Genomic DNA, 15622 nt, shown 5'->3' on the forward strand with positions numbered 1-15622 from the left:
TGCACCCTATACCGTGTTGTCCATTCCATGACCCGGCAACATCTCCCTATTTCCCCAACAGCCACCAACCTTCCCCCTTCCCCCCCCACCCCAAACCTCTGCAACCGCCCCACTTCTTCATCCCTCTCCTCCCCATCCCAGCTCAGATCCTCGCCATCCAACAGTACCTTCTGCAGCCTGAAGACTCATCTTCCTGGAACAAGCTGCTGCTGAAAGATCCCTGGAAGCTGCTCTGGGCCAGGGGACAACCACATCTTGGATGCTGCCGCACAGAGAATATCTACCTGCCCACTGCCGTGAGTGGTGTTCCAGGGCCTAGTCACTACGGCCCCCCGCACCCCCACCCGATCTGCCCTTCAGTTCTTCACAAGTTGCCCCGGTCCAGAGCATGTCTGGACCAACGTACGTGCCACATTGGTCTAGACGTGCTCTAGACAGGCATGGGTTTCCCACTGGGGGAGCAGGTGGTCAGACGGGTGGTCAGTCCGGTCTTCATCTGCATTCCATTCTCAGGCTGCAAATCTGTTCACGCTGGCCTCTGGCATAAATGCCGACCCTTCCTGGTGGCTGGAGTGCAAGTTTCTGCTGTCACCAACTGAAAACCAAATTTCTAGCTCCCGTTTCCACCACCCCCCTCCAAAACCCCATTAATCATTTGCCTTGTTCTTCACAGCAATAGCTACTTTTGTCTCTCTCTCACTCTCTCTGTTTCTGTCTCCCGATAGAAGCTATCCCTATCTCCGTATCAAGGTGGGAAAACCGTCGCTTGATTTTCCGAAGGTTTGGTTTTAGGTTTCTGTCCCCATGGCGACCAGATCACGAGGGCCTGTCTCCAGGCTGGGCAGGGCGTTTCTCAATTCCCTTACCTCTGCATGGATTGACATTCAGCTCGCTCAGGGCTTCTCTCCCAAGATGGATTCAACTGGCAACAGCCTTAAGTTCGGAAATCTCTCCAGTGGGTTGGGGAGGCAGAGCGACTCTGCTCAAAGTACAGCAATGATGGTGCCCACCGTAATCCCAGAGAGTAGAGTATCCCGGTCCCCCTAGCATCTTCCAGACAGTTGATGAAGGAGGAGAGCGGAAGTCAATCTTGACTGAGTTTTCGATTTACTTGCAGAGTGAGGCATTGCAAGCGTACAGCTCCTAACTCCACAACCCCCCCCGGCTGTGTCCCTCTGGCTTTATCCTCTTTCGAGAAAGCAAATGACCAAATTAACGGATTAACAACCGTTCAGAGGGGCACGGCAACGAAATCAAATACTCCAAAGGGAACGTAGCAGATTGAAACCATGGGCGGGGTTCTCCCAGCCCTGGACCGGGCGGAGAATCCCCGCGAACGGGCCACGCCGCCCGGAAGCCGGCACGTGCGGAGAATCGGCGCCATTGGCGCCAGTGTGGTTGGCGCGGCGCCGGTCGAGGGCCGCTCTACGTGGCCGGCCCGTCGATTCTTCAGCCCGATTGGGTCGAGCAGTCGTAAGGAAAGAGCCGATTCCCGCCGGCGCCGTTCTAACCTGCTCTGGACCGGCCGGACCTCGGCGTGTAAGGGTCGGGTGGTGGCCTTTGGGGGGGGGAGGGGGGGTTCCGACCCCGGAGGGGGCCTCCGATGTAGCCTGGCCCGCGATAGGGACCCACCGATCGGCGGGACGGCCTCTGTGGCTGGGGGCCTCCTTTCCAATGCGCCGGCCCCTGTAACCCTGCGCCATGTTGCATCGGGGCCGGAGCGTTGAAGGAGGCCACTGCGCATGTCCTCGTTGACGCCGGCGCAACTACGCATGCGCGGATCCCGCGGCGCACAGTTCGCGCCGGGATCTGCAGCTGGAGCGGCGCGAACCGCTCCAGTGCTGTGCTGGCCTCTGTAGGGGCCAGAATTAGTCGTGGGAGCGGCCCATTCACAGCATCGTAAAACGCAACAGCGTTTACCACGGCGTGGACACTCTGCCGCGGGATTGGAGAATCCCGCCCCATGTCCCCAGGGGTGAAGATGCACTTCATCCCCTGTGCTGCTCACCGGTCATGGTAAGGCTCAAGCGCCCTCCCTCTGCAGGGACCACCCCCTCCTGCCCCGTGACAGAGGTGACCGTGGAAAGTGCTGATCTCTATGCGTGCACGTTTTCATCCAGTCAGTGCCACCTCCCGCTCGGTAAGCCCCCTCGCCACCCCTGGCTTTCAGAGTGGCACGGGGCTCGACGATTCAACCCAGCTCCCTGAAAAAGGCAGTGCAGCTGGTCAGCACGAAGGTGCCCTAACCAGATGTGGACGTGCAATCTGCTCAAAGCAATGGGTCGATGAGCAGGATTTTTTTGTTTTCGAAAGATCCCTTCTTCTGCCGAAGGAGCAATAATTCATTCGGTCAGCTGATCAACAATACATCCATTGACTGTGTGTGTTCCAACCATCCCCTGTGTGGGGACGTCCTACCCCCTGGACAGCCGTTCCCCCCCCCCCCCCCCCCCTCCCACCCAATTCTCAGAAATGCTGCCGCAAGATACCGTCTCCTCGAAAAAAACAACAGGATCCATTTCCACCCCGCCCCCGTTATGCCTCCACACTAAGCTCGAATAGAAGTGACTGTGAGTTATTAGCCATCGTCCAGAACAGTGTGTTTTGGTAAACAGCAGATTGAACAGTTTATCTGCCAAACGAGATTTTGTGCAATTTGGTCTAAAAATAGCCGGGTGTGCAGAAGAGGAAAAGAGATAATTCCGTGCGTGAAGCTGAGTATTCTTCAAGTGTAGCTCGGCATTAACACAGTACGATCCCCGGGGCTTGTGAGAAAACACAGCTCAACCTCCTGTTAGCCACACAGCCAGGACAAAGGATGACTGAGGCACTGCCGCAAAGCCCTTCGCATGAGGCTTTTCCCAAGTTTCACTCACAGCCAGGATTCAATCCTCCGTTTCATTTGTTTTGGGATTTTTGCTGAGCTCTCAGACGCTTCCAAAGTTGACAAAGTCTTGGTTTTCGAAGAGTGACAGGGGAGGTGACCAGAGGCATGTTGGAAAATGTACGTTTTGAGGAAACTTCGAGCTGTGCATTGGGAATGTTTCACACAGGGGCACAGGCAACAGTCCCTTTAAGATGTCCCTTGAGTAGCAATCTTAAAGGGACCACGCAGGAGAGGAGGCGAGGGCAAAAAGGTTGAGCCAGGGATCTGATGTGTTCAGATAGCCACCAGTTTTCCTCAGCCACCAGCCATGGGAGATTCCACTGCACATTCAGATCAAATAAACCGGTGTGGAACTCGCTTGAGGTGAGGAGAGCACAGGTACAGTCGGGGGAACCCTGATAAAAACATGGAGCAGAAAGGAATAGAACGATTCGACTGATGGCCCTCGAAGCGAGGAGGGTGGGAAGAGGTGGCCACAGGCGGCCTGGTTGTGCGCAGTGCCTTCCAGGTAACTCTGTGCCATGTTTTGGAAAAGGATTGAGGTCCTGCACAGAGAGGAACGATTAAATTCTGATCGGGCGGGGGTGGTGCCCAGTTGCCGGATGCTGTGGGAAGTCATTCTTCGTGATGGGGAGCGGACTGCTCCTCGAGGGGGGTTTCACTTCCAGCTTTCTGAGGGGGATTAAACGGGGGAGGCGGGGGGGGGGGGGGGGGGGGGTGGTAATGACAGAACAAAGAACAAAGAAACGTTCAGCACAGGAACAGGCCCTTCGGCCCTCCAAGCCCGTGCCGACCATGCTGCCCGACTAAACTACAATCTTCTACACTTCCGGGGTCCGTATCCCTCTATTCCCATCCTATTCACGTATTTGTCAAGATGCCCCGTAAATGTCACTATCGTCCCTGCTTCCACCACCTCCTCCGGTAGCGAGTTCCAGGCACCCACTACCCTGCGTAAAAAACTTGCCTCGTACATCTACTCTAAACCTTGCCCCTCACACCTTAAACCTTTGCCCCCTAGTAATTGACCCCTCTACCCTGGGGAAAAAACCTCTGACTATCCAGGACGGAGTGTCTGTGGGAGGAAATGGATCCAGCAACAAGGTAACCAGTGTGGGGGGGGGGGGGGGGGGACTGCAAATGTTGGCATTACATAGCTGGATTCCCTTCCCAAACGGCACCGGGTTCGGACATCTGGACTGCGAACCTGCCCGGCCTTCAGGTGCTGACTGACCCGCTGCTCATTTGGAGTTTTCATTTCTCCTTCCCAACCTTCCCGTGTCGCCACGCTGGGAGTGAATATTATTTCAATGCAGGCGGAAGTCGCATGCCTGTTTTCAATTACAGTCAGCTGCTCCGCCTGACGGCAGCTACATTACACGTCCCCAGCTGGAAGCCTGAGCTGCAGGCCCCTCTCTCGCTATCTCTCCTGCCTTACCATCGTTTCTGATTGAAATCACATGTGTTTCCATTCTAAATCTCCTGCTTAAATCTCCGCCGTGACGGGGGACCCAGAAGTCACATGACATCTGCTGTGAAACAGAAACATTGTGACTGTACCCGAGTGAGTAACTCGTGTGCGTGATTTAATATGTTTGGCTCAAAGGCCTGCCAAACGGAGGGGGGGGGGGGGGTGCGGAGGCTCCTTTACTCCGAGCAGGGCAGCCCTGTAGCACAAGTGGATAGCACTGCGGCTTCACAGCGCCAGGGTTCCCCGCTGGGTCACTGTCTGTGCGGAGTCTGCACGTTCTCCCCGTGTCTGCGTGGGTTTCCTCCCACAGTCCAAAGACGTGCAGGTTAGGTGGATTGGCCATGATAAATTGCCCGTAGTGACCAAAAAAAGGTTAGGAGGGGTTATTGGGTTACGGGGATAGGGTGGAAGTGAGGGCTTAAGTGGGTCGGTGCAGACCCGATGGGCCGAATGGCCTCCTTCCGCACTGTATGTTCTATGTTCTCGGGGAGGGTCATTTAAAAATGGCATGGGCCTCCTCAAAAAGGCTCAGGTCCGACTCCAGACCTCGTTCTGTCTATTCACCTCAACGAAACCCTGCTTCACTGTAACCGGGCTGGACGTGTTTTTCCGTTGCCGCGTCGGCTTCATCGGAGGGGGGTGGGTGGGGGGGGGTGGCGGACTCAGCCTCTGCCGCGTGGCCCACCGCAAGCGGCCTTCGTTTACCATCACTGGCCCATCCTGTCAGATTTCCAGCTCGGAGTCCTCAAGCGTAGCGCCTCGGGACGCGTCCGTCGACGGGTTTTATTCTGGAGGGAAGACCGGGGGCGGGGGCGGCACGGTGGTTAGCACTACTGCCTCACGCCGCCGAGGATCCGGGTCATCGTCCATGTGTTGTTTGCACATTCTCCCCGTGTCTGCGTGGGGCTCACCCCCACCCACAACCCAAAGATGTGCAGGGTAGGTGGATTGGCCACGCTAAATTGCCCCTTAATTGGAAAAAAATAATTGGCTACTCCAAATTGATATTACAATTTTGGGCGGAGGTAAAGTTGCTTTTTAACCCACCAGCTTTCATTCAGGAAGCAACCAGAACCGGTCACCAAGAGGAAAAAAAATGAACCTAACCCTTTTCAGAGGACTGCCAACAAAAATAAATGAGAACTTAAACAAACAACCCAAAGAAAACCTGCACCTGCGGGAAATCAAACTGGGGGAAAGAAGACTAAATATTGGGCGGACATCCGTTTGAGAGACAGATAGTTAATGATTTCTGCAGAGTTTGTCCAGTCTGCATTTCCACAGAGGTGACAGGGTTACTGTTCACCCACCATGGCTGTTACTGCCCCTCTTCTCTCTCGCTCTCTCTCTCTCCGCCCCCACCCCCCTCACCCACCTCCAGCTGAGGAGCTCAGAGCATGATAGTCATGCTCAACTTCTCAAAGCTGTTAGGGAGGGAGTTCCAGGATGTTGCCCCAGCGACAGTGAAGGAACGGCCGATATATTTCCAAGTCGGGATGGTGAGGGGCTCGGCGGGGAACCTCCAGGTGGTGGGGCCTGCTGCCTTTGTCCTCGGTGTAGAGGTTGGGGGTTTGGAGGGTGTTGTCTAAGGAGCCTTGGCGAGTTCCTGCAGTGCGTCTTGTAGATGGTGCACACGGCTGTCACTGTGCGTCGGTGGGGGAGGGAGTGAACGTTTGTGGAAGGGGGAGCAATCAGCGGGGCTGCTTTGTCCTGGATGGTGTTGAGCTTCTTGAGTGTTGTTGGAGCTGCACTCATCCAGGCAAGTGGACAGTATTCCATCACACTCCTGACTTGTGCCTTGTAGACAGGCTTTGGTGGGGGGTCAGGAAGTGAGTTACTCGCTGCAGGATTCCCAGCCCTGGCAGCCACAGCATTTATATGGCTAGTCCAGTTCAGTTTCTGGTGATGGTAACCCCCAGGTTGTTGGGAGTGGGGGATTCAGTGATGGGAATGGTAATGGTGGTTATTTACTCAAGGGCAGGTCCTCTGCTGATTACTCCATGCCTCATAGTTCTGTGCTCTTTCCTCTTCACAAGTTCCGTGCTCTTTCCTCTTCACAAGTTCTGTGCTTTTTCCTCTTCACAAGTTCTGTGCTCTTTCCTCTTCACAAGAGCATCCCATTTCCAACTACAGTGAGCACTATGACTTGAATTGAAGATGGACGGGTGCGGTGTTGCCTTCCTCAAGTGTGCTGAATGGAACCACCCAGGATCCTCCGACTGTGAGCATCTATAGCCCCACAAGTTTCTAACTCTTCTGCCATTGCCACTGAAACTTAGCTGGTTCCACTGCTGGCCACGGCTTGTAAACCCTGAGCACGGGACTCTCACCTGGGACTGGGACCACTCGCATAAAGGTAGTTGGTGACCACCATTCCCAGAGGTCTCAAAATGATCCTGCTCACCCCCGGCATATGGGAATGGGATGAGAGTCAACAACTCACCTCATTTGATTTTTCTCACACGTCCTCCGCCTGTATTGGGTGGGGTGGTCGCTCACCGCCGGTTTTGAGGGGGGCAGGGGTGGGTGGGGTTGGGGTGAGGGCGACACATGTCCAGGTTCCCATTGTGCCCGACCACCAGTCCTCCAGGCCCACTTACTGCCGCTGGCTCCCGCGTAACTGTTTTGTCTTTCGCTTTAACAACATGGTGATTATGAAACTCTCAAACTCTCTGATGCTGTGAGTTATTCCCACTTCCGTTTCGAAAGTTGGCGGCTGGACAGTAACCCGATGATAACTTCTGCCAATATCCCCACAGAGATGAGAAAAAAAAATCCTCCCTGTATTATTGAAAAGTTCCTCTTGGTAGCGGCTATCCCTTTCCCAAGAAGCCGGAGCAGCAAGGACAAAGACCAAACTCGTTGACCAACACAAAGGAGGAAAGTTTTCATTCTGAAAGATCTGCAGTCTCTTCACTCGCTTTGCCGCAGACCTTAGGTTACCCCCACAACACTTGGCCAGCGATACTGCTTTGCAACACAAGCCCTGGAGCCCTGCCACAGCTCTGATCTTTTCCGATCTGTTTGCCGTGGTTCTGGAAGACCAGAATCATGGAATTCAAGAGAAAAGGTTCCTTCGGTGGCTTTTTCAACCGGCAGGGACGATGCCGGTCCTTTCATTTGACCACGGTCTGTCAGCCCAAATGTTTCAACCTCGACATGCATGTGCAAACTTCCTGCCTCGAAGTCTGCCAACAAATCCATTCTTCAGACCCCCACAGAAACCACAAGGATGTCACTGCGCAGCTTTCCAACTCAAGACTTGAACCCTTTCCTTCCCATCCAAATTTCTTTTTGTGCGCTGGAAAAGCTGGAGCCCTGGATCAGCCACTTGTCCCCTCACCCCGTCCAGACCAGCCTCCGGAGTTTCAATTGGGGGCTTTAAAATAAATAATGACAATTGACAGGGGATGGGGGCGTCGCTGGCCCGGCCCACCCCTAGTTGTCTCCTGAGAAGGTGGTGGCCAGCTGCTTTCTTGGACCCGCTGCAGTCTGTGCGGTGCAGGTACATCCACCGTGCTGTTAGGGAGGGAGCTGCAGCATTTTGACCCAGCGACAGTGAAGGAATGGCCACTGTATTTCCAGGGTGGCTCGAGACTTGGCGGGGAACCAAGGGGAGGTGCACCCATGACTGGGCGGAACTAAGCTCCTATTCCCAAAGCTGCTCCCCTGGTACAGTCCCTGAAGGTTAAAAAAAAAGCTTGTATGAGCAGACATTGGGTGAAGGCAACTTTCATTGCCATTGCATCTTTATGGAATCACACAATATACGTCACAGAAGGAGGCTGTTTTGCCGCATCAGATCTCGTTGAAAGAGTAATCCAGTTACTCCCACTCTCCCCGCATTCTTGGACTTTAAAAAAATCTCCTCTGAGGATTCATCCAATTCCCTTTTGTGGCCCAGTCGGAGCTGAAGGAAATTGGGATTAACTAGGTAGCTGTGCTCCAGAGCCAGTACAGGAACGCCCAGCCGAATGGGCTCCTCCTGAGCACAAATCACCTCTCTGACAACTCATTAAAACAATAAAGAGAAAAATGTCATTTGGGCCGAAGAAGGGCCACAAATAAATGAGGTTGCGACCCAGAACGTTGGAAAAGGTTGTCCGCAAGCAGACACGGGCAATGCTGAAGTTAGTGACCCCTGTGGCCGCAACCCAGAGAGAGACCGTCAGCCTATCACAGTTTTTCCAGGCAGGTAAGTACAGGAAAATAAAAAGACAAGAGGAATCCAGAGAGAGAGTGCGGAGATGAAACAAACAAACGAGAGGCTGGCCACACAAACAGTCAGTGAAAACTCAGGTGCCTGACACCAACCTGTGTGGGGCTGTCAGATACAAGTGGACCCGATAGATCAGCAATCTTTAACCAAACCCGAAAACGTATGCACCTCTGCACCCACAATGACGTGGTCCCCAACAACAGAAATAAACAGAAAGAAGAACATAAGAGCTCGGAGCAGGAGTGGGCCATCTGGCCCCTCGAGCCTGCTCCGCCATTCAATGAGATCATGGCTGACCTTTTTGTGGACTCAGCTCCACTTACTCGCCCGCTCAACAATTCCTTTACTGCTCAAAAATCTGTCTATCTTTGCCTTAAAAACATTCAACCAGGTAGCCTCAACCGTGTCACTGCGCAGGGAATTCCACAGACTCACAACCCTTTGGGTGAAGAAGTTCCTCCTCAACTCAGTCCTAAATCTGCTCCCCCTATGTTTGAGGCTATGCCCCCCAGTTCTAGTTTCACCTGTAAGTGAAAACAACCTCCCTGCTTCTATCTAACCTATTCCCTTCAAAACTTTTATGTATCTCTGCCAGATTCCCCCCCCCTCATTCTTCTAAATTCCAATGAGTATAGTCCCAGTCTACTCAGTCTCTCCTCATAAGATAATCCTCTCAACTCCAGAATCAACCGAGTGAATTTCCTCTGCATCCCCTCCAGCGCCAATACATCCTTTCTTACGTAAGGAGACCAAAACTGTACACAGTGTTCCAGGTGTGGCCTCACCAGCACGCTATATAGCTCCAACATACCCTCCCTGTTTTTAAACTCTATCCCTTTAGCAAAGGACAAAATTCCATTTGCCTTCCCAATTACCTGCTGCACCTGCAAACCAACTTTTAGCGATTCATGCACAAGGACACCCAGGTCCCTCTGCATAGCAGTATGCTGCAATTGTTTTAAATGGGTGGATGCGACACACAGCTCAAAAGCAGAGACACCTTCATGGTAATCAGCTGCTTCTTTCCTCCCTCCCACCAAATTATCTCTCTTGGCAGTTTTATGGTGACCACATCTCTAGTCACCTGTTTATCAGAAGACTCACTAAATTGACAAGCAATTTTTTTTTTAACTGTCCTGTCACAGGTGGGAAATATTTGTGACAACATTTCAGCATTTGATTACACCACGGGCAGGTTGGGTTAACAAGGGCATGTCCTCAGTGTCTGGTCAGGATTTATTAATCGAGCTCTCCGGTTCTGTTTCCGTTGCAGTCTGACGGGACAATTCTGGCTATCGCACTCCTGATCCTGTTCCTGCTCCTGGCACTGGTTCTCCTCTGGTGGTTCTGGCCTCTGTGCTGCACTGTGGTAAGTCCTGGGATCAATCCAGAGCTTTGCAATCTCATTACACCAGCCACAGTTTTCCCATCATTGATGAGACACCAATTAATTGTCGGAGCTGACCGCCGAGAAGGACAAGGGCAGCAGACACACGGGGAACCCCAGCACCTGCATCTTCCCCTCCAAGCCACGCGGGAATATATCACCATTCCTTCACTGTCGCTGGGTCAAAATCCTGGAACTCCCTCCCCAACAGCAGCGTGGGTGTACCTACATCACTGGGACTGCAGCGGTTCAAGGAGGTGGCTCACCACCACCTTCTCGAGGGGCAATTGGGGCCGGATGATAAATGATGACCAAGCCAACGATACTCTTATCCTATGCAGCACCCCTGAGGGATACATCACCGCGAGCTGAGATGTGTAGAGTCAAAATAGGCTGGAGTTCTACATTCAAAGAACAAAAAACATATGAAGCACGCATGGAGACCATTCGGGCCACTGGATCTGTGCTGTCCCCTTCAAAGAACCAATTAGTTCCACCCACCATTCTGTCCTCAGGGCTTCAAGTATATATATCCAATTGCTTTTTGAAAGTTACAGTATTTTCCTTTTGGGTAGTGCTTTCAAAATCATAGCTGGTCCTGTGGAGAGAAAAGCGCCCTTGTTGTCCAGGCTCCCAATTCCCTTAAATCTGTCTCCTCGGGTTATTGGACGGTCTGCCTTTGGAATTATGTTCCCCTTATTGACCCTGACACAACCCTGGATGGTTTTGAACATCCAAAGAATTTTGGAAAATAAGGGATTCTGGAATGGGGCTGGTTTAGCACACTGGGCTAAATCGCTGGCTTTTAAAGCCGACCCAGGCAGGCCAGCAGCACGGTTCGATTCCCATACCAGCCTCCCCGAACAGGCGCCGGAATGTGGCGACTAGGGGCTTTTCACAGTAACTTCATTGAAGCCTACTCGTGACAATCATCATTTTCATTTCATTTTTCATTTCATTTCAATGGTTCCTACAGATTGGAGGTTAGTTAATATAAACCCCGCTGTTCAAAAAGGGAGGTGGAGAGATTAAAGGGAAGTATAGACCAGTGATCATAACGTCGGTAGTGGGGAAGTTGCAAGAGTCCATTATCAAGGATTTCATAGCACAGCATTCGGAAAGCAGGGGTGTAATCAGACAAATTCAGCATGGATTTACAAAAGGAAAACCATGCTTGATGAATCTACCGGAATTCTTTGAAGATGTAACTAGTAGACGAGGGAGAACCTTATTTGTTTAGACTTTCAGAAGGCTTTCGACAAGGTCTCACATGGCAGATGATTATGTAACTTTAAAGCACAAGGGATTACGGGTGATGTTTTGAGAGGGGTCGAAAGCTGGTTAGCAGTTAGGAAGCAAAGAGTTTGAATAAATGGGTCTTTTTCCATTTGGCAGGCAGTGAATAGTGGGGTACCGCAGGGATCTGTGCTAGGATCCCAACTGTTCTCATTATATATTAATGATTTGGATGAGGGAACTAAATGTATTATCTCTAAATTCGCAGATGATACAAAGTTGGGTGGGAGGGTGAGCTGTGAGGAGGATGCAGAGATGCTTCAGTGGGATTTGGACAGGCTGAGTGAGTGGGCACATGCATGGCAGATGCAGTATAATGTGGATAAATGTGAGGTTATACACTTCGGTAGCAAAAATAGGAAGGTAGATTATTATTCCAATGGGTGTAAATTGAGAGAGGTGGATACTCAGCGAGACCTTTGTTAGACATTTTAGTTGCTAGAACAAACAAAGAACAAAGAAAAGTACAGCACAGGAACAGGCCCTTCGGCCCTCCAAGCCCGTGCCAACCATGCTGCCCGACTAAACTACAATCTTCTACGCTTCCTAGGTCTGTATCCCTCTATTCCCATCCTATTCATGTATTTGTCAAGATGCCCCTTAAACGTCACTATCGTCCCTGCTTCCACCACCTCCTCCGGTAGCGAGTTCCAGGCACCACTACCCTCTGTGTAAAAAACTTGCCTCGTACATCTATTCTAAACTTGCCCCTCGCACCTTAAACCTATGCCCCCTAGTAATTGACCTCTCTACCCTGGGGAAAAGCCTCTGACTATCCACTCTGTCTATGCCCCTCATAATTTTGTAGACCTCTATCAGGTCGCCCCTCAACCTCCGTCGTTTCAGTGAGAACAAACCGAGTTTATTCAACCGCTCTTCATAGCTAATGCCCTCCATACCAGGCAACATTCTGGTAAATCTCTTCTGCACCCTCTCTAAAGCCTCCACATCCTTCTGGTAGTGTGGCGACCAGAATTGAACACTATACTCCAAGGGTGCCTAACTAAGGTTCTATACAGCTGCAACATGACTTGCCAATTCTTATCCTCAATGCCCCGGCCAATGAAGGCAAGCATGCCGTATGCCTTCTCCACTTGTGTTGCCCCTTTCAATGACCTCTGGACCTGTACACCTAGATCTCACTGACTTTCAATGCTCTTGAGGGTTCTACCATTCACTGTATATTCCCTACCTGCATTAGACCTTACAAAATGCATTACCTCACATTTGTCCGGATTAAACTCCATCTGCCATTTCTCCGCCCAAGTCTCCAAACAATCTAAATGCTGTGATATGAAGAGTCTAAAGTTCTGTTCCTTTTTCACAAACACACATTTCTTTCCTTCCAACAGCCTTTGCACAAAACTCTCACTATACATCACCTGACAGAGGCCATCTGAAGCCCCTTTACATATCAGTGTCAATTAATGGATACTTAACATAAATGAGACAACTAATTGCAATGTCTCTTAACCCATTACTTAACAACCTTGGTATCCACGGGCATCAGTCGCTGAACGTAAGCGTGCAGATACAGCATTAAAGAAGCTAAATGGTACGCTGGGCTCCATAGCGAGAGGACCTGAGTACAGGAATAGAGATGTTTTACTGCAATTGTGTAGGGCCTTGGTGAGGCCACACCTGGAACATTGTGGGCAGGTTTGGTCTCCTTCTCTGAGGAAGGATGTTCTTGCTGTGGAGGGAGTGCAGCGAAGGTTTACCAGGCTGATCCCTGGGATGGCGGGACTGTCACATGAGGAGAGATTAAGTCGGTGAGGATTATATTCATTGGGGTTTAGAAGATTGAGAGGGGATCTCATAGAAACCTCTAAAATTCTAACAGGATTGGAGAGGATAGATTCAGAAAGAATGTTCCCGATGGTGGGGGTGTCCAGAACCAGGCGCCACAGTCGGAGGATACGGGGGGGGGGGGACTGAGGTGAGGAGAAATGTCTTCACCCAGAGAGCGGCGAATCTGTGGAATTCGCTGCCACAGAAAGTAGTTGAGGCCAAAAGGCAGATTAGAGAGATGATTTTATGATTACTGGCACACAGAAATGCACAAAAGTATAACTCTGAAATGATTCACTCCTCTCAATCAGCCTGGATTATTTAGTATTGTTTTCGTGGGGTGTGCATGTTGCTGGCTGGGTCGGCATTTATTGCCCCTTGGGAAGGTGGTGATGAGCCGCCCTCCTGAACCCGCTGCAGTCCCCGTGGTGGAGTGAGAGATCTCCGTGCGGCAGTCTTTCTCAGTGCCGGTAAACACCCAGGAAAGTGCACACATGGAAGGTGGCAAGCCTGGCTGGCAAGGGGCCCAACCTTTCAGTCCCAACGACACAATGTTCAAAGGCTGGCATAATTCAACACATCGGTCAGCACCAGCGATGCCCCATAAATTTGGACAGACCCTTTGAAAGAAAGTGCGAAACATTCTCGTGATTATGTTCCTGCACTGCACAGCAGGGGCCCAAGTTACTTGGCATTACATCACACCCAGTCTTCACACAATGTCTTGTACTGTGCAGCCATTCCAGCGTGTTTGTAATTTCTGTTATCCCTCTCTCTCTCTCCCCTTGTGTCTTGTTTCAGATTATCAAAGAGCCCCCACCACCGCCCTTGGATGACGACGTAAGTGCCGCGCTCTCCCTCTTCCGTTTCATTTGCAGATGTATCTCAGACTTTTTAAACTGTCACAACCTGGGTGAAGGCCACCCCCACCCCCACCGCAGAGTCCAGTTGAGGGGCTCCGCACCCGGCTCGGGAAGAGTGGGAATCATTCGGGAATGGTGTTGTTGCGATTGGAATTTGGGGAAGCATTGTTGTGAGCTGAGGGACGTCAGAGGGTTCGACGCTTGGTGGGCGGGTGAGAATGATTTGGCGGAGGGATTGCCCTCAGTCTTGGGGGGGGGGTGGAAATTCCCCAATTGTGGATTGGTTGGGAAATTGGCCCCCTCAATCTCAGGGGAATGGGAGACCAATGCATCTGAAATTCCTGCAGCACACCAGCCATGAAGATGTCGAACGTCAACATTTGTGTTCAATGCGGAAGGATAAAGAACTCTTGCCGAATTTCAGGTTACTGGCATGGCGGGTGTGTTGCCGGAGACTGGGGAAATGTTTTCGATCGTCCATTCAATCGAACGCCGAGAGACCCGGTCCTAATCAATCCAGTAATAAAAACAGAAAATGCTGGATAAACACAGACGGTCTGGCAGCATTGTGGAGAGAGAGAAACAGAGTTCATGTTTCGAGACCTCGAGGATAATCTAAATCAGCACTCTGTCCATGAGTTCTTCTGTTGCCTTTTATACATTGAGTCCCTGTTCTTTTGTGACTGAAGGTGTGTGCTTATTATTGTCCCAAGCCGGCTTACATTAACACTGCAATGAAGTTACTGTGAAAAGCCCCTGGTCGCCACACTCTGGCGCCTGTTGGGGTACACAGAGGTAGAATTCAGAATGTCCAAATTACCGAACAGTACGTCTTTCGGGACTTGTGGGAGGAAACCGGAGCGCCCGGAGGAAACCCACGCAGACACTGGGAGAGCGTGCAGTCTCCGCACAGGCAGCGACCCAAGCCGGGGATCGAACCCAGGTCCCTGGAGCTGTGAAGCGACAGTGCTAACCACTGTGCTACCGTGCCGCCTCGATGACCCACTTGGTCACGCAGACTCACAATCTCTGACAATGGGTGTCAAGTAGCTTTGACCAACTGGCCCGTTTTGTTGCGTACCATGGCCTTCCAATGGTCGACTCCTCGATATCTGCTGTCACAATAAGTGACTCGTGATGTAGATCCCCTGTCTCAACTTACTGGGCATTCCAATGACTGACAGCTATCTCCCTGTAAATGCTGGGTTCAAAACTGTTCGGGGCCAGTCTGGGCCGGTTTTTCTGTGTCGTTTGTCGAGGCTAACAAATGTCAAGTGTCCCAGTGGTCTTTGTTTGAGGGTTCCTAACTGCGTCATGCTGTGCAACCAACTATCCAGTCTACCTTTGTGGCGAGGGTGTTACCACTTGTGGGAGAAACTAGGCGCCACAGTTTCAAAATAAGGGGTCACTAATTTAAGACAGAGATGAGGGGAATTCTTTCCTCTCTGAGGGTCTTGGGTTTTTGGAACTCTCTTCCTCAAAAGGCAGTGGACATAGAGGGCGGGATTCTCCCCTACCTGGCGGGGCGGGGGGACCCAGCGCCGAGGAGTGGCGTGAATCACCCCGGCGTCGGGCCGCCCCAAAGGTGCGGAATCCTCCACGCCTTCAGGGGCTAGGCCGGCCCCGGAGTGGCTCGCGCCGCGCCGGCCGGCGGGGAGGGGGCTTGGCGCCACGCCAACCGGCGCCCAAGGGCCTCCGCCGGCCGGCG

General features: G+C 51.9%; 1 protein-coding gene across 1 annotated transcript in view; it reads left to right on the top strand.

Moving 5' to 3' along the window:
- LOC140396853 (anthrax toxin receptor 1-like) overlaps positions 1 to 15622 on the top strand; it is a 142347-nt gene that overhangs the window by 67670 nt on the left and 59055 nt on the right. The window contains exons 13-14 of the mRNA XM_072485631.1: positions 9851 to 9946; positions 13853 to 13891. Of these exons, the coding sequence (XP_072341732.1) occupies positions 9851 to 9946; positions 13853 to 13891 (135 nt within the window). The remainder of the gene's footprint in view (positions 1 to 9850; positions 9947 to 13852; positions 13892 to 15622) is intronic.

The sequence above is a fragment of the Scyliorhinus torazame genome, chromosome 20 (genome assembly GCF_047496885.1).
Source record: "Scyliorhinus torazame isolate Kashiwa2021f chromosome 20, sScyTor2.1, whole genome shotgun sequence".
NCBI lineage: Eukaryota > Metazoa > Chordata > Chondrichthyes > Carcharhiniformes > Scyliorhinidae > Scyliorhinus > Scyliorhinus torazame.